At 32.9% G+C, this 17994-nt stretch overlaps 2 protein-coding genes across 3 annotated transcripts in view; one reads left to right on the forward strand and one right to left on the reverse strand.

The window, feature by feature from the left end:
* Positions 1-15861, forward strand: part of LOC145668416 (uncharacterized) — a 28626-nt gene extending 12765 nt beyond the window's left edge. The window contains exons 2-5 of the mRNA XM_081736229.1: positions 1754-1870; positions 4621-4758; positions 8090-8221; positions 15352-15861. Of these exons, the coding sequence (XP_081592355.1) occupies positions 1754-1870; positions 4621-4758; positions 8090-8221; positions 15352-15428 (464 nt within the window). The 3' untranslated portion in view covers positions 15429-15861. The remainder of the gene's footprint in view (positions 1-1753; positions 1871-4620; positions 4759-8089; positions 8222-15351) is intronic.
* Positions 1-17994, reverse strand: part of LOC145668415 (trypsin-1-like) — a 174925-nt gene that overhangs the window by 41968 nt on the left and 114963 nt on the right. The gene's annotated exons all lie outside the window — the stretch shown is intronic.

Consider the following 17994-nt stretch of genomic DNA (forward strand, 5'->3'; position numbering starts at 1 on the left):
ACACGGGCAGAGTGAATATATAAAGGAGTCCAGTAAACCGAACTTCTTAAAAATTCATATTGTTATTACATTGCTAGTTACAAATAAAAAAAATACAGTAATAAAGAAACAAAGTGTTCCTGTTTTTCACTGAATAAAATTGAATTTTAGCTAATTTTTAAGTCTGAGTAGTAAGGTTTCTCTTTATGTAATCAATAACCTCAGTATTGTTTAAAGGAGATTACTTTGCTTCCATGAGAATGTCAAGGATCTAAATTTTAGATCAGGAATGTGAAACTTGGAACAGTGAGTGAGACAATCACAGAGGACTTACTGGCATCGAGGGCAGTACGAGACAATGAATAACAATTTTTACAAAAAAATTGAAAAATCACATTCAATGGAAAACTTCGTTCATCCTACACGAATATCATAGAAACTCAAAAACTGTTATAATGGAAGCCAAAAATACCGTGTTTGCTCATTAAAGAAAAGCAGAAATAATTTCTTTAACACTTTAGTGGGAAACTTGATCCATCATGTCCTGAACTATTCTTTTAATGTTCAGTGGTATAATAGATGCTCCAACACGGAGGATATTTTCAAGGTGGACATCAGTTATCCAGATAAAAAAAATATTTCAGAGATTACGTAAGAAATATATTTCCAATATCGGGGGGTCAGGTGGGCGGGATAAATGAGTTCAGTGGCGGGCCCGGTTAATCACATGGCTGCTTCAAACCCTTGCCTCAAACTGTTGAGAAGTCTATCTTACTTGCTGGACAGGTTTACTGAGTTTTCTACTATTTCCAACATTGAAACAACCTTTGATAGAAATGCGGAGCCATAGGCTGAACACCTATCAATGTTATGAACAAGAATTACTTTGGTGATTCTGTAACTATGATACACATTGTTGCAGGGGCGGATCCACGACGGTCTTCTGGCGGGGGGGGTCGTAATACTGCTACTAAGAGCTACTTTTCAGAGCTCCAAACTCTGGGATGGGTTTAATTTATATATAAAATAAAAAACTTTCCTCTTGTGGGGGGCTATTGCCCCCCTGGATCCGCCACTTCATGTTCAAGAGCTCGAGGGAAGAATGAGGCGTTTAGAGCACAAGAAAATAAAGTCCAAATACTAAAGTTGTGAAAAGAAGAGACATAATGTTTACGTACACTTAGGGTCTAAGTACATGCAAAAGTTAACAGTTTGTTTTACACTGTAAGAATTATTTACAATATCTGAACATGAATCTTTTAATCGGTGAAAGTTGCTTAAGATAGAGATCTTAAAGATGAAATACTTCCAAAATTACCAAAAGTCAACTTAAGCCCATTGTGCAGTCAAGGCGGCAATTCCTTGGTTTAGTATAGATGGAATGTTATGGATTTGTATGTTATGGATTAGTGTATGTTATGGATTGATGTAGTTTTAGATATTAAGGTGTCGAAAACGAACTAATATCGGCGAAAAAGTTAGAGAAATGTTCATGTGAATTTGCCTCCTTTGCGAATGTTCAGAAATAAGACTTGACAGGATTTTGCCCTGGAACCTTTAGCTGGAAATAGGTAAAGCATAACAGACGAATACATTGAAGGGTCATAGAAAAGTAATAATAGGAAAATAGTTTCTACCTTGCACTACTCAAGTTGTAATTCATTTATGTAAATACTTGTACTTCGTACCAATTTGCAATGTGTATTATATTTTAATAAACTAAGACACATGATAATCCTGTACGATGTTCACGCAATGTTTCTTTTATTTGTAGATCCATGTGCAGAAGATAAAGATTGTGAAGAATCTGAATTTTGTTCCTATCAAGAGAAAGTATGTAACTGTGCTCAAGGATACTACTTGTCTCCTCAAAAAGTGAAGTGTTTAAAATGTAAGTTCTACTTCAACTTAATATCATATTTATATTCTATTTAGTTATAATTTGTAGAATAAAGGCTTTGTATACAAGTACAAGTGTTAAAAAAAAAACAAACTAAGATGTAGAAATGTAAGATTTTACTACGCTATCATATTTTGTTTGTAAAACAGTAGATCTGAACGATTCTAGTTTGCATTTTTAAGGATTATTCCTTTAAAAGATTTCAGAATTAAAATATTAGTGAAAAAACTAGTGTTCTTATCAGAAAACCAGAAGATATAGAAACATTTTTAATGATGGAATCATCAAAATAAATCATTTATCCCCATATTCATGATAAAAATAAACAACACTAACTTTCTTTCTAAGCGGTATCGTCAATACCAATTTAGTTATTGTGTGTGTGTGTGTGTGTGTGTGTGTGTGTGTGTGTGTGTGTGTGTGTGTGTGTGTGTGTCTACGTTTCATCATCCACTTGAGTAGGCAACCTTAGCGTGAATCTTAATCCACTCAGAATCTTTTTGTTTTTTGACGTTTATATAAAAATATACTTTTTTTAACATTATAGATCGTCAGCACTAATTGGACACTATTTTGGAGGGATACATTTAAGTTAATATCGATGTGGGGTGGGGTCAGGTTCACGGACATATAGATTCAGCATTTCAAGTAAAGACACTATCTTCACCTACATCTCTCTACTAAAAATGGGAAGTGCTAGAAATTTAGCACTACTTTTGGTGTCACTATGAATTTCCTTAGAGTAAAACCAGTAAGTGATAACAACAAGTTTGTTTTCGGAATCGATTCAGCATCCCAATAATGGGAACCATCTCCTCCGTCAATCCTCTATTCAAACCGGAAGTGGTAGAAATTAATAATTTTTGATTTCAATGTTGATCACAATACGGCACAAATGTCAAGAGATACCAAGAAGCGGTTTTTGAAATCTCTTCCTATTTATCCTTCTACTAAAACCAGAAATGCTAGAAATTTACTACTATTTCCAATTTAATATTGATCTCCACATAGCAAAACTGGTAAGAGATAGTGAAAAACAGCTTTCCGAGACGAATTCGGCGCCCCAAGAATGAGTTTTGTCTCAACTTTCATCTATCAAACCGAAAGTGGTGAAAATCGTATACTTCCAGTTTCAACACTGACCCAAATAACGAAAAGCCGCAAATAGATGGCGATTTAGATTCAGTAACGTAAAAATATATTTCCCCTCTAACTTTATTCTTTTATTGCTACCGGAAGTGATAGACAATTACCACTAACTGTTTTAATATTAATTTCGATAGAACATTTTAATTTTCTATTCTATTCGATTCAGCGTGCGAGGAATAAGTTCTATCTTCAATCTTATTCTCTATTGCAACTAGAAGTTATAAATTGCATTGCTTTCAATTTCAGTATTAAATCCATGGTTTCACACTGTGAAATGAATCCACTTTTTTTATCTGTACCATGATACCAGGTTCTCATTTCCAGTTTCACATATTTCTTTTTGAACTACAAGAGAAAAAGCTGGCTTCTATTGTGATACATTAGTTCTACTAACGAAACGTGTTAGGATAAAGGCTATATTCCTCTTATGGCTCAACACCCAAATGAGACCGTGTCCTATAGATGTAGATGAACATTCACACATTGAACGACTCAGGCAAACTAGATGGTCAGCGCCACTTCCGATGGATTGAGTTATTAGATGGAAAGATTGGTATCGAACCACAGGACCGTTTGTAGGTAGCTTAATTTCTGAAATCTACCTGCAGATCGACAAGGGGAAGCTTATTTGATATGCTGTATACACTGAATTGCACGGGATTGGTGAACTTTCTTTCCTATATAATTTACTCGAAAGTTAGAAAATGTGACATACCATTATGTTTCCCAAGCCGCTCAATTATCTCCACTCAATCTCTGAAGTTTCTTTGTGTTTGTGCGTAGTAAAATTCAAAATTAGTCAACAAACACATATGAGGATTAATAAACTAAAACCCATTCGTTGACGATAATTGTAGTTGGCGTGTTCAAAGGAATGTGTAATTGTAGTGGTGTATCATGGCATATGATGTTGTTTATGTACAGGAAAAATAGAGCATTTTTTGTCGTTGCAGAAATGGCCATTCAAAAATGGTGTTCCTCATTTGCAACCCGTCCAAAAACGATCAACATGTTGTCATACATTTCTTCATTTTTGTAGGATGTTTGTTAGATGAAATATTTCCTCGGGAAATCTTTGGTGATCTTTCCTGAAGTGCAAATGCCCTAACATACTCATCATGGAAGCTTTTACATTGAATATACAGGGCAATTAAGTACCACTAATAATTTCGCAGATATGTCTTATTTTTCAATGCTCAACACTCAAGTGAAACCGTGTCCTATAGATGTAGATGAACATTCACATATTGAACGACTCAGGCGAACATGATGGTAAGCGCCACTTCCGATGGATTGAGTTATTAGATGGAAAGATTGGTATCGAGCCACAGGACCGTTTGTAGGTAGCTTAATTTCTGAAATCTACCTGCAGATCGACAAGGGGAAGCTTATTTGATATGCTGTATACACTGAATTGCACGGGATTTCAATTTTTGAAACTACCATCATCAGAGAATGTCTAGCTATCCCTATTTTACTAAGATTGGAATTTTATTTAGCATTGATTGACTTGTTTTTCGAACGGTTTAACTTGTATCTTCAACTGTATTAACTGAAAATATTGATATGAAGTACATTGTCTTTATTTACAGATGTCTACATTCATCAAGATTGCGTAGAAGATAAACAATGCGCAAATTACAGCACATATGGAGTGACTTGCAGAGATCAGATATGCCAATGTCCTGTGGGCAGGCATTATAGAGTTGACAAATGTTATAGTACAAAAAGTAAGAACGATAAGTTAAAGTTATATTATAATGTTAATAAGTTACTTTAAATTTATGCTTTGTGTTAGGTAGTCAAAAATTAGTGCAAATGTATTTAGTTTTAATTAACCTTCTAAATTACTGTAATTCCCAATGAATGTCGAAGCGACTTCCAGACTACTTCAACATTTTAATGCACCTCTGAGTAATTAACATACGCTATACAACCACTCAGGTTCAGAGATAAATACACTTTAACAACTAACTTTGACAATTATACAATAAACTCAGCCACCTATAGCTCATATCCAATCTACAAATAACCACAGCCACTTATGGCTCCATTCCAATCTAAACACAATTACACATTATTTATAATACATAATTACGACAGTTACACCTTCAGTTGCTCTTACAATTTCCTAACACCTTGCCCCAACTAAATGATATAACCTAACACTTTGCTAAAGAATTCAGCTAAGTTCTTTCCTTAGAAATCTCAATGTAAAAAATAAACAGAAATAAGATATTTACACATATTTTTTAACACTTACACAAGGCTGGAAATTGTGGCTATTTATTAGAATTGCACTTTACAGGTAAAGTGGTATTATTGTATAGCATTGGTAAAGTGGTGTTATTCTATACCCGAAAAGACGATAAGCTATTTTTAAATACTATCACGTATATTGTGAGAAGAAAACATAAAAAACTAGATTGTTTTATAAGGGAGGAAAGAGTACAGATGAAATGTAAGTTCTAATGTTTAGGTTATATCATTCATCTCTCTGTCAAATAATTATAGTTTTATTACTAAAGTGTACAAATGTAAGTTGATTTACGAAACTTCGGGGGAGGGGGCAGGAAGATCCGGTGGGACCCCGCTTGGATGCGCCCCTGTATGCATGTCACTATTACGAGTTGATATGTTACCAACAGGAAAATACAAACTACAGTAGATACAGCATGCTACTTAGTAGTGCGTATTGTACTGTATTGTGTATACAGTACATAAGTAAACAAGCAATTTATTGCAACATCACAAAAAAATCAATTATTATTATTGAAACGAGCGGCAAACTTTTTAGCTCCGTACACAATTATTTTCTCGATGTTCGAAAACTATGTCTGAGCATTTACCTTCAAGTGTGTGATTTTGTTCAGCTCCATGTTAACCATCGATTTGTATGTGTCTCGTCTTTAGACAATATCATAGGTAAACCAAAACCAGAGTTCAAGATTTAGTCTAATATACTTTTGCGTGATATCTAATTAGTCATCCCATGTACTGTTGTTTTGCTAGAGTCAAAATGAAAATGTTGATAAGAGTATACTTCAGTAGCAGCTGCATCTTAATAGATGCGTGATTATTCTACTTTAGATTTATAAATGCAAATTTGTCTTTGTCGATTTTCTTGAAAATTACTCATTAAAATGTACGGTCACCAATATCATTTTATTTGGCTGATTGACACCTACCGATTGGTATAAGTCTCAGCTTTGAACATTTTTTTCGGTTAAGCATTCTTACATTTGTATTTATTTAAATACACTATAAAATTCGATTTCAAAACATGTATGCTATATAATACTTTGTAAGAATTGGGGGTTCCGAGCCAGATTGTAAATTTTGTTTAAGATATGTCTTAGTGAAACAAGAAAGAAGAATGTGTATAGGAAGGAAACTGTATTGAGAAAGGGATAGATCATCAATGATATTTTTGAAATTGCTTCCGAACGTAGAATTAAAAATAGTGAGAACTAGCACTATTGAATCGACAGAGCGAATTTCTTTTTTACTGAAACGACATGACCTTAATAAGAAAAGAAGTATTATCAATGCAAGAAAATGCAAATATTCTCCTGAAGCGTGAAAAGAAATTAGTCTTAAAGTAAATGTTTGAAAGACAAATAATGTTGAATTGCAAACTGAACTATTAATAGCATCGACGGAAATGTCGTTCCAAGTGGAACCAACGACACATCTGTGAATAAATTTAAATATTTCAAGGTATCTCTGTTAAATAAGAACAAATTCAAGGAGAGAACAAAATCTATATTAATGAGAGATACTCAAAATATTTTGCCATCACTACAAATACACAAAATATTAGAATTAAAAATATATATATATAATATATATATAAGCATAATTCTGCCTGTCATCTTTACGATTGTGAACACAGAGGTGTGTAGACACTGGGGATTTTAGGAGGCAAGTTTCGAGAAAAATAATTTGCTACGAGAAGGGATGAAAGACGGATGCATTTAGAAAGCTATAAAACGCCGAACTTTCCAATGGTTACAATTTATCGGGTCCCAATTGGATGCCAAAATCATGATATTCAAATGGGCGTAATGGATTAGGAATACGTAAGGGGTAGGATTCTAGTCGAAATCCCTAGAGAAGAAACCACATGGGAAAATCAAGAAGAAGGTTGTAGAATAAAATGAAGCATACTATTAAAGAGGGAGGTAATAACAACCAAGAGCATAGTTCATAATTGGTTCAACACATGATAGAATCCCATAGAGAGATTTATTTCTGCGGTTATTAAACTACGAGTTTCTTGAATTATAGATTGAGTTAGCGCAAAAATTATAAATTACAAAAGTAGCATAATTTTTATTTCTAAATTAGAAAAACATTTTAAAAAGTTTTAAACTACCATTTAAGATTATTTATCAAGAACTTTGTAATTGAAGTATCACTACGGAAATGCTATGAAGGTAAGTTGTCTCTGGTTTTAAAATGTTCTTTATTTGTCAATGTGTGATTTAGTTATAATCAATTATTACGTCAGACTATGTGTGCAAAAACACTGAAAGTGTGATACCTGGACCAATTTCGTCTTTTCATAAATTTTAAAACTGAGAGCTAAATTTACCTCTACGTAGCGAATGCATAGAACTTCAACTTTTATGCAGATACACATTACAGAGCTCCACAATGTACACTTATAGCAGATAATATATTGAGATTCACTAAATTTAAATTTTATATTAGATGTGGAGACATGTCACACATACTCTAGGCATAACATGCTAGAAAGATATGAGCTACCTAAAACAACCTTGAGGAGTTAGGTAATAAATAAGAACTCTGGACAGAATCCTTTTATTTCTGCACTTTTAGTACTGCGTAAGCTATTGAATTAATTAGTAGTAGGACAATGTCAAATGTGTAGGTGGACAAAGCCAACTGTGAATTATTTTAAAAACAACACAAATTTTTCATTGGATTGCTTAAAGATATATTATTTTGTTTAAAGAAACGTAACATACATTTAAGCACCTGCATGTCAGACAAAACAAAATAATAAACTTTATCATAAATTACTGTATTATGCAGGACTTGGTGAGAATTGTAGAGATGACTTTGAGTGTTATACATTACCCCATACACAAGCTGCGAGATGTATCAAGAAAGTCTGTGTCTGCGATAAGGGATATGCACCTTCTCCTGATAATAGCGACTGTATAGGTAACCTTTACATTTGTCTATAGAATTAAGATTAAGAACTTAATCATATGTAAATATAAGTAAAGATTGCAATAAGGGAATAAGTAACTATCAATACTAAATAATTCGGATGACCATTGTTTTGAAGGAATATTCTGGTATGCAAAAGAAGGAAATTAAACTAGTAATATATAAATATTAGAAGAATTGGAGATGCTCTGCGCTATCATCTTTCTTGCTGTGCTACCATTTGAAATCACCAATGTCTCTCACTTGGAAAAAGAAATGAAGAATGACTATCTGTGTTTTATATTTTCTAAAGTAATAATTGTCTTCTTGTTGACAAAGTATAATGAACAAAATATACTATTTATAATATAATATTATTTCTCAATACTTAGCATTTAATATCAAAAGAGATTTGGACACTTTTCACATTATCTACCTCAACCATTAATCAAATCAGATATTTTGATTTCTTTTATGCCCCCTAATAATCATAAACATTCACTATTATTATGTTAAATGTTCTGTGCCTAATGTAGCGTAAATAATAATTGTAAATCAATGTATAATTTATTAAATTGTTACCTTTCTATGAAACCAAATGTAATTAATACATTTCAAAGAATGAGAGGTAAATACGTATACTGTCAATACAAGAGGGACCAGCCTTATCAAAATATATTTGAGATAGAAGAACATTTTATTTATCTGCCCTTCCATATTTACTGATGGGAAAGGTTTGAAACAATTTTAAAAATGAAGAACAACTCTTTGCCTAATTAAAATCCAAAACAAATTGTATGGTGCTCAAAGTGAAACGAAGAAATTGCATATATGAGAAGATTAAATTCTTTATGCAAACGATACTAATTTTATTGTTTCAATCATGCTACTCTGAAATAAATTTGTTAATTTATTAATTAATTGATATGTTTTACATCTTTTGTCAGTAGCCAGCTTACATGAGCCGAGACTTACAGGGTAGTAGAATTAGAAACACTGACCACAGCTCTGATAAACAGAGATTGTCCAGTTTAAAGAATACAAAATATTATTTGTATCCCGATTTTTTTTTAAAAAAAAGAATATCACATTTTGACCCGATTTTAGTATAATATAATAACTTTTTTATTACAGCTCGAAACGTTAGAGTGCTTACATGAACGCAACACAAAACACATAGGGAATTTTCAGTGTTACGTTTTCACAGTAGGTATTAGAACATGTACACTACTAGGAATATTAAGTAGGTTGCTCATACGTTTCAATATAGCAAGTATAGTTGTAACTTTCATAGTTAGTTAGTAAACCTAATTTCTTGAAAGCAATAAGAAAGTCAAGTAAGCATGAGTAAGTCACTTTTAATAATAATTGAGCTAATGACCTATTTTGGTACATTTTTTGTCACACAAAGTACTACGATTCAATTTTATTATAACAAGTTGTTTCCCCCAAACTTTCGGCTTCAAAAAGGTGGATGAAACCTAGCAGCAACTACTAGACAGACTTTGAATATTAGGAGCGTGGCTGATAGACTGTGGCGTTTTGTTCTATAATAAGAATACTTATGAGTACGTGTATTAGACCTATGTAATACTGCTTCACTCTTTTGATTCGACATTTCCATTTTGTAGAATTGATTTTTTTTTTGTGAAACTAATAATTTATTCCATAATAAACATTTGCTGCAACTTTATGTGTGTGTGTGTCTCGCTTCAAGCTGATGAAATTATAGATCCTAAATAACCTTGTCAATAAAATCGTGTGTACTAACCACTAAACCATAGAGATCATGCTGCTTTGTAGCAAACACATGGACATATATAATGTACATCAGGTTGACTAAAACGTATTGAGCCTTAGGAAGTCTTAATTGAAAACACATTTACTATGATTAGACAATGAAAATATGAAACCACATATCCACTATCTTATTCGATGACCTTCTGCTATTTTCCTGGCAACGCCATAATTCCGTCGCTGTAGAACTTTAGTGTTTTCTGGTCAAACTTTATGACACGTCATTTCCATACACCTCTTTTCAAACTAACTTAACATCATTTAGGGAGTTCTGCAGATACCGAAACAAATTATAGTCTAACGATAACAGGTTCGGACTGTATGATGGATGCATTAAAACTTGCCAGCCAAGTTCTCTTAATTTCTGACGGGTCATCAAAGTGGATACAGTGTAGTATACGGTACCCTTTCTGTTGATCAGTTTCGGCCGTTCCTTTTGACTCGATTGGTACATCCACGCAAATTGTTGACAATACAGACTGTGAGTCTATCGTCCAGCGACAGTAAGTAGCTTGTGAGGTACGATACCATTCTAATTGTATCAGACAAACATAATAACCTTTCTAGGCCCAATGTGGGCTTTCCCACAGACTACGGAACTTCTCTTCCTTTTGACCATGATCCTTTTTACACATTGTTTCATAGGTTATTTTTCATGACTTGTGATCAACATCTTTAGAAATGGCTCGAGTTCGTTACGTTTCAATAGATATTCGCTGATAAAAATTCGATCGAGTAAATGTTTTTGAGTTAGATCATGTGTCACCCGAACGTCGATGTTCTGTTTGTAGTTAGCTTTCTCCAAACAGTTTTACATTTTTTCTTTAAAAAATGGGTATTTAGATCATTGGCGATACCATAACTGCTTTCATACTGATCTTTCCCAACTTTTGCCAGAATATCATCCACTTTTCCTGTGTTTGGTTGACTACTGCGAAGAGCATATTGGACAACGACATTTCTAGAAGGAAAGCGACTGAACAATCTTCCGGCTGTTGGTTTTGATAACGTATCTTGTTCATAAATAGGATAAATTTCTTCACCTCTCGAATACCTTACTTTTTTATCGCTTAGCTACGAGTGACGCAAACCCATCGAAAGCTTCAAACTTCTTCCAAACTTTCTGCACGAATGACCTGCTGAATTTTAAAAACCATGTAACAAAAATATTATTGCGTTGTGCGTGTATTGCAAAAATCTAAGCATGCGTTTTTTTTTTTTTTTTTTAGCTTAGGGTCTCAATTGTTGTTCTGAAAAAATATAACGGCAAAAGTAATACTCGTATAGATGTAGAATCACAATCATATGCCATGAAATAGCTTACGCACAGTGCATCTCTCTCTCTCTCTCTCTCCTTGTAGGTATATATACTACAGGTAGGTCTCTCTGTAGGTACAGCATATATTACGACAATGAAAGATCTATCGGAAAACATTACCGAAGTATTAGTAAAATATACTCTCATTATTATTATTATTTGCAGATTGTAATTGAACCCGTATTTAAAGAACCTTGCTTTCACTTAGTAGGAGGACTTGAAACTATCCATCTTAGTAGAAGGTAGACGCCCACCGATCACTGACTTTCTACACTACCATCAACCACCCACAAGTACAATATCGGTGGTAGGCAGAGGGTAGGCAGAGAACGTGTAAATGAAGGAGTAATCCAATAGATGAGAATATAAGTCTGCTCTTTAAGGCCTACTCTCTACTCGCGTTAAAAGGATCCGATGGGGTTGGTTATTATTCTTACACAATATAATATGCAGATATCTTCTTTACAAAAATATTAATTTCTGAGAATAATTGCTACTTAGGACATTATTTGGTTCTACATAAGTGAGGAAGATCAAATTACCAAAAAGTAAGAGATTTTGCAGTTTATTATTTTTTTATCTTGTTTATTTTAAATTCATAAATTTAACTATCACGAATAGAAAATATTTGGATAATGATACAACACAAAGGTTACATAAGAATTTCATTATTTTCATTAGTTCAAAATTCGTTGTTGTTATTGAAGACATGATTGCGTTACTTTTGGGGTAATTGTATTACTATACTGCAATACACCACAAAAATTATGATATAAATATTGCACGAAATGTGCTTAAACATAAACTCAATGCGCATTCAAGTTAAAAACCGTAATAGTTGGAAACGTTGAATATGCATTAATGTTGTTGTAATAATGAACTATTTAGTGTTAAATTCATTATAACACATAGTGAATTATATAGTCACATTGAATTATATGGCATTATAGTTAATCGGTATTCTATTTTACTCTGTTCGAAAATATTTCAAAACAATCTCACACAAAATGATTTTCTGGGCATATGTGAGATTTTACAAATTTTCCTTTATCAATATTGAAATATGAGGTCATTTGGGGTATTATGTGGCATGCGGTGGAAACCAATAAACATGAGGGATGCAATATTAAGTGTTAAGGATCACATAAGAAATCGTAACTTTCTGGTGTAATTTGCAGGATGGTGCAAGTCTCGTGCAATAGTTCCTTTAGAGCAGTGACAGACATTTTTTTCGGAGGGCCAATGAAAACAGAACAGAGTTCAGGTGGGACAGTATGATTCATTAAAAATAACAATGGTACATATTAGAAATTTATTTATAATACTTAGCCCTATTAATTATTGAAGTTCTGTTTCGAACTGGAATGCACTGATTCTCAGAAATCAAGTTTAATCCTTATCCGTCAGTCTAATACATTTTTTTTTTAAAAAAAGTAACTCTATTCTTCTTTTCATTCATCACATAAGGAATCATGTCGTGTGCCGAATAGAACATTTCAGGGGACTGCATACCGGTATGGCTTACGGGCCATAGTTTACCCATCACAGCTTTGGATAATCGTATGCTATACAAACAACAAACTTAGTAATTTTCTGTATTTCAATTTCATAGAGTGTGCGAAAAAATGTTCAAAACGAAGTTTTCAAATATAAAGTTTTTGATTTGGTTATTTTGGGATGTCCTTGAACTCGCCCCACCCACAACCGCACTAATTTTAATAATATGATAAGATTTAGTGCCAACCACTTACAATGTTACAAAAATTGTGCTGTTACACAAACGTCAAAAAGCAAAAGAGATTGTGGATGTGGCTAGGTTCACACTAACTTCACCACCTCAATCCATAGAGATGAAACCCATACACAAAGTTAATGTTAAATTAGTGCTGACAATACCACATAGAAAGAAAATTAGTGCTCTTATCAGAAAGCCAAAAGATACGAAAGGTACGAAAATCTTCAATGGCAATATCGTCAAAGAAAACAATTGATCCACCATCTTTGTGATGAGATAAATAGTGCTAATTTTCTTTCTATGTGGTATCATCATTACTAATTTTCGGTATAGAAAATTACAAAATTAATACTACATTATTAAGAGTGGATGAGACTGTCTTCACATGAACCTCGCCCCACCCACCACTAATTTATAAACATATGCCAGAAATTAATGCGAAATTTGTACTGATGGTCTATAATGTAAACAATTTATTAACATTTTAACACAAACGTCAAAATATACGGGGAGGGCTATAAGAGCTGTAGTCTCCCTTGACGCTCAGGTATACACTGGATAAAATGGGCTTCAATCCTACTTACTTTACACTGGTTAAAGTGACAAACTATGGTTTAGCCCCTCCCTTGATCATATCCTGGATCCGCGGCTGTATATATATATATATATATATATATATATATATATATATATATATATATATATATATATGACTCGTATAAATGAAATGCTCCATTTTCTACATTGTGCAATTAATTTGGTATAAGAATAACTTTTTCAACCTATATTCTGTGAGAAATTCTATTAATTAGTTTAAAGATTAGTCTACAAATTCTGACAACGACCATATTGATGACGTCGTATCTCTGAACTCACTACTGGATTCTTTGAGATTATTTGCGAGCAAAACCTCTCTCAAGTTACTAAATATTCCAGCAAGTTTCGTTTTTTTCAATGTCTAGATTGGCCCATAATTTCCTTATACTATATTGTATATTTCCTGCTTATGTCATTACATTTGTCGAGAAGTAGATCTCTTGTAAAATCTAAAAATGACCTCTTTTTTAAAGCCTGTCATATGGGGGTAAAGTTCTTGCATTTCAGTATAGTGCCAAACAAACTTTCTTCTAGAATCTTGAGAAATCTGAAAATTAACACTGAAACTATTAGCGAAAGCTCGATTATTAATACTTTTGTAACATAGCTGAATTTCAATGAAAACTTCTACCATTTTATTCGCAGTTGAAAATCAAATTCCTGCTTGTCAGAACTATATTTGTGATAGTTCTCTATTTAGATTGTTTTTAAACAAAAGAAAGACGAGATGTTTCTATATTAGAAACTGGTATTAGAAGTCTAGCTGTTGATCTATTTGTAGATACCAACATATTTTTAATTAATATGTCGTTTGAGGGAAGTTAATATGCAACCTTTGATTGTTAACAAGATGCAGATTATTAATACGGAGACACATTGTAGAGAGTTTATAGATAGGATTCATTAATTCAGGAACAAAGAGTAATGTGTAACGATCTTATTTATAAGGCTCCAAACTTGTAAACTTGTATGTTATGTATCAACAGAGAAATTAAAATGTTATTGTACTTAAAGAAAAAACGCACAATGAATATTAGCTCTATATGTGTTGTGTGTTGATTTGTCTCCCAAAAGTAACTAAGAATAGTACCTACTTGTAAATCTTCGATACCCCTAAATATTACTAAGTTCCTACGCTGACTATCGCTCCCCTGGCACCCACACACCCAGATTGGTCACTAAACATATCTTTCGTGCTATTATATGTAGTAAAAATAGATACAGAGATGATTGGATTTAGGATATAAATATTGCGTAAATAGGTTATAAATTTGTACGTAGTTGATGGACAAGCTTCAAGAAAATAAACATATGGAAAGCACTTAGATTCACGTATGCAGAAATTCATTTCGAGTGAGGTCCAAACTTTCGGGAAGGGATCCATATTCAATATCATTATAAATTATATTAAAATTCGTAAAATCGTGCGTAGAATTTAACTCGGAAATCTGGAGATCGGGTATCAGAACTTCAATACCCACCTCCTGCGTACGACCCTGACATTAAGACACTTTTTTTAAATGTTGAATGTTATATCAATGTGCCTTCATATTCTTACACTGCACAGTGAAAATTTTGACAATTGAATATTTACATATATGATATGAAGAACGCACGCTAAAATATTTTTTTTTAAATATAAATATTCTATAAAATATAAATAGAAATTATTAATGTCATTTTGTTTCTTTACAGAGTCATCCAGTGCAACAAACGTCCAGTGGCACTTGGTAATAGTGCTTATCACCTTCTTTGTGTCTACATTTAATTAACGTTAGACAAGTTAAACCATCGGAAAACAGAAATTGAAAAAAACATAAAACACAAAGAAATATTCGTAAGAACATTGTGAGAAGTGTAGTAACGCTTATTGTTGCAATTGAGTAAATACTTGTATATTGTTTAAAACCCAGAAAGTAAGGTACAAATAGAATCGGATTTTCGCAAGTTGATAATTATTTCTGACCTGCGAAACAGTACAATAAAAATTTTTATATGAATTTTTGCAAATGATGAGTACAGTTATACAATTTTGTAAAGCAAACATAATAACACTCCTAGAATATAGTTATAGTTACTTTGATTAGTTGTGAGTAATTTTCAAGGTTTTTCTTACATTGTAAATTGAAGATTATGTGTAAATTAACTAATAATGTAAGGCCTATTGCCCAATGGTAACTTAAAATAAGTACCTCTTAAAGATAATTATTTATTATTTTGCAGTAGAGTTAAACCAGTGGAAATAGTATAGTTTAAGTGTTAGACGAAACATACTGTTTTTGACAATAGGTTTGGCACTTACTCTTCGAAACATGTATGTTAAGTTCCTAGAGCCCTAGACCTTAGACGCGTGTTAAGAGCTCCGAGCGAGCACTTTCTTGATGGGCATTTCAGCCAATTACATCAGTAGATTATATGATTCTTCATGTTTTCAGCCACTTGGTTGTAGCATTCAAAAAATACAAGAGCTACAAGGTAAAATAGCGGCCAGATCCTCACCAAAATAAAATATCGCCATATTGATAAAGATATTAAGAATAACATATAATTACATTAAAATAAAGTGAAAGATGCTGTGAAATGTACACTTTGAAAAATAAGAATTATTATAAACAAATGACTAGACATACATACTTTTATAAATTTTACAAAGGAAAATTAAGATGGCTTAACAGTTAGGATGGATATTCATTTATCTTGAAATTATCTCGTAGCTTTTAAACTAATACACAAAAACGATAAAAAATTTGCACGATGTAAGGTCGACAAGAAACAGGATTTGTCATACTCTGCAATACCACCTAGTTGACTGTTGTGCCAAATCAACATAAAGTTGTATTTTTTTAACGCCAGTGCCTCAACTTCTTACAAATTTGACATCCACATATAACGAAAATCTAAAATACAACTTCTATTATTCAGTTACTAAGAACGCTACACTGTACCAAACATCAACATTTCAAAGGATTTTACGACAGTAGTAACACAAGTAAGACAGACGAAGCAACGCACATCCAACATACTTTAGTGCCGAATACTATAATCATTTTTGAATAGATAGGAACGAAGTTGGAAAGAAATCATTTAGTGTCGAATACTATGACAATAGTCCCATTTCGAATAGATTGGAAATAATTAAAAAATCTGACATTTTCCGAAGGCTTTTATTTCGAAAAATTACTTGCATTGTACTAGGTAGTATAAAATTCAATCATGTAGATAGTTTTCAACAGATGTAAAGATTACAATGCTGTTTACAGCAATTTGATATACGAGGGTAGTTGTTTCAAACTCCGGTATGCTACAAGAAGAGAAAAATGAAATGAAATCTTTCAGTTTTATATCCCTCGGTTATGCCGTATGGGCTAGAGAAGACGGTAATAAGAAATGAATGAAATAGTGAAATAAAGAAAGTGGGAGGAAACGGGAGAACTCCAGAAAAAACCTAGAAAACCTCACGCATACGACGTTTGTCCACCACACTTGGTGCGAGCTGGGATCAAAGCAGGGACCTCACATACCAGCGGTAATCACTCTACCATTGAGCTACCGAGAAAAGAACCACGTAAGATAGCGAAACGAAGATTAATGAAATCTGTTCATTGGAGATCGCACATCATTCACAATAAAAGTCAGACTGTGTATAAGGATTAGGACAGGAAGTTTATAAGCAATAGCTGTGTACACAAGAAAGACTTATCTCCCCACACGACGAGAGAAAACAAGAGTGAATATCTGTTGTGGAAGAGAATGTTAATGAACGCAAGAATCATTTAGTTGGTGAAAGGGTAAAATATGGTTTTTGGATTGTCTGATCTTCGATTTTCAGGGAAATGATCAGCTATCTGAAAGTATCACATTGGCCTATATCATGTAGATCACTCGGTTGCACTTGATACGGTTTCACGCTCGCTGCTACTCAATAATTGAATACGAAAGTCTGTCTTTTGGTATGGAGCATATGTGATCTCCAACGAACAGACTTGACTAATTTACATTTCTCCATCTCACATGATCTTAAGCTTTTTATATCAAATTTTAATTGTGAGTTTTTAAAATAAAGATTACATGGTTTTATCCAATTCTGAGTATCAGAAAACAAATAGTAAATCCTAATCTTCCACTATTGAGATTTCTCTGCAAATTAGTACAAGAATTAGAGGAATTTGCTCAAAAACAGAACAAACTGAAGATGGAATAAAATCAATGAGATTTCAGACTCGAAGGTAAGATAAAGTAGTGATATACCTTTATATTCTTCCTAAGATTATGGCTAATATACAGACAAAGTCCATTGTTCCACTTTTCCAATGGACACTAGTCCATTGTTCTAATGAC

This window comes from Thermobia domestica, chromosome 13 (genome assembly GCF_964235325.1).
Source record: "Thermobia domestica chromosome 13, izTheDome1.hap1.1, whole genome shotgun sequence".
Classification (NCBI taxonomy): Eukaryota; Metazoa; Arthropoda; class Insecta; order Zygentoma; family Lepismatidae; genus Thermobia; species Thermobia domestica.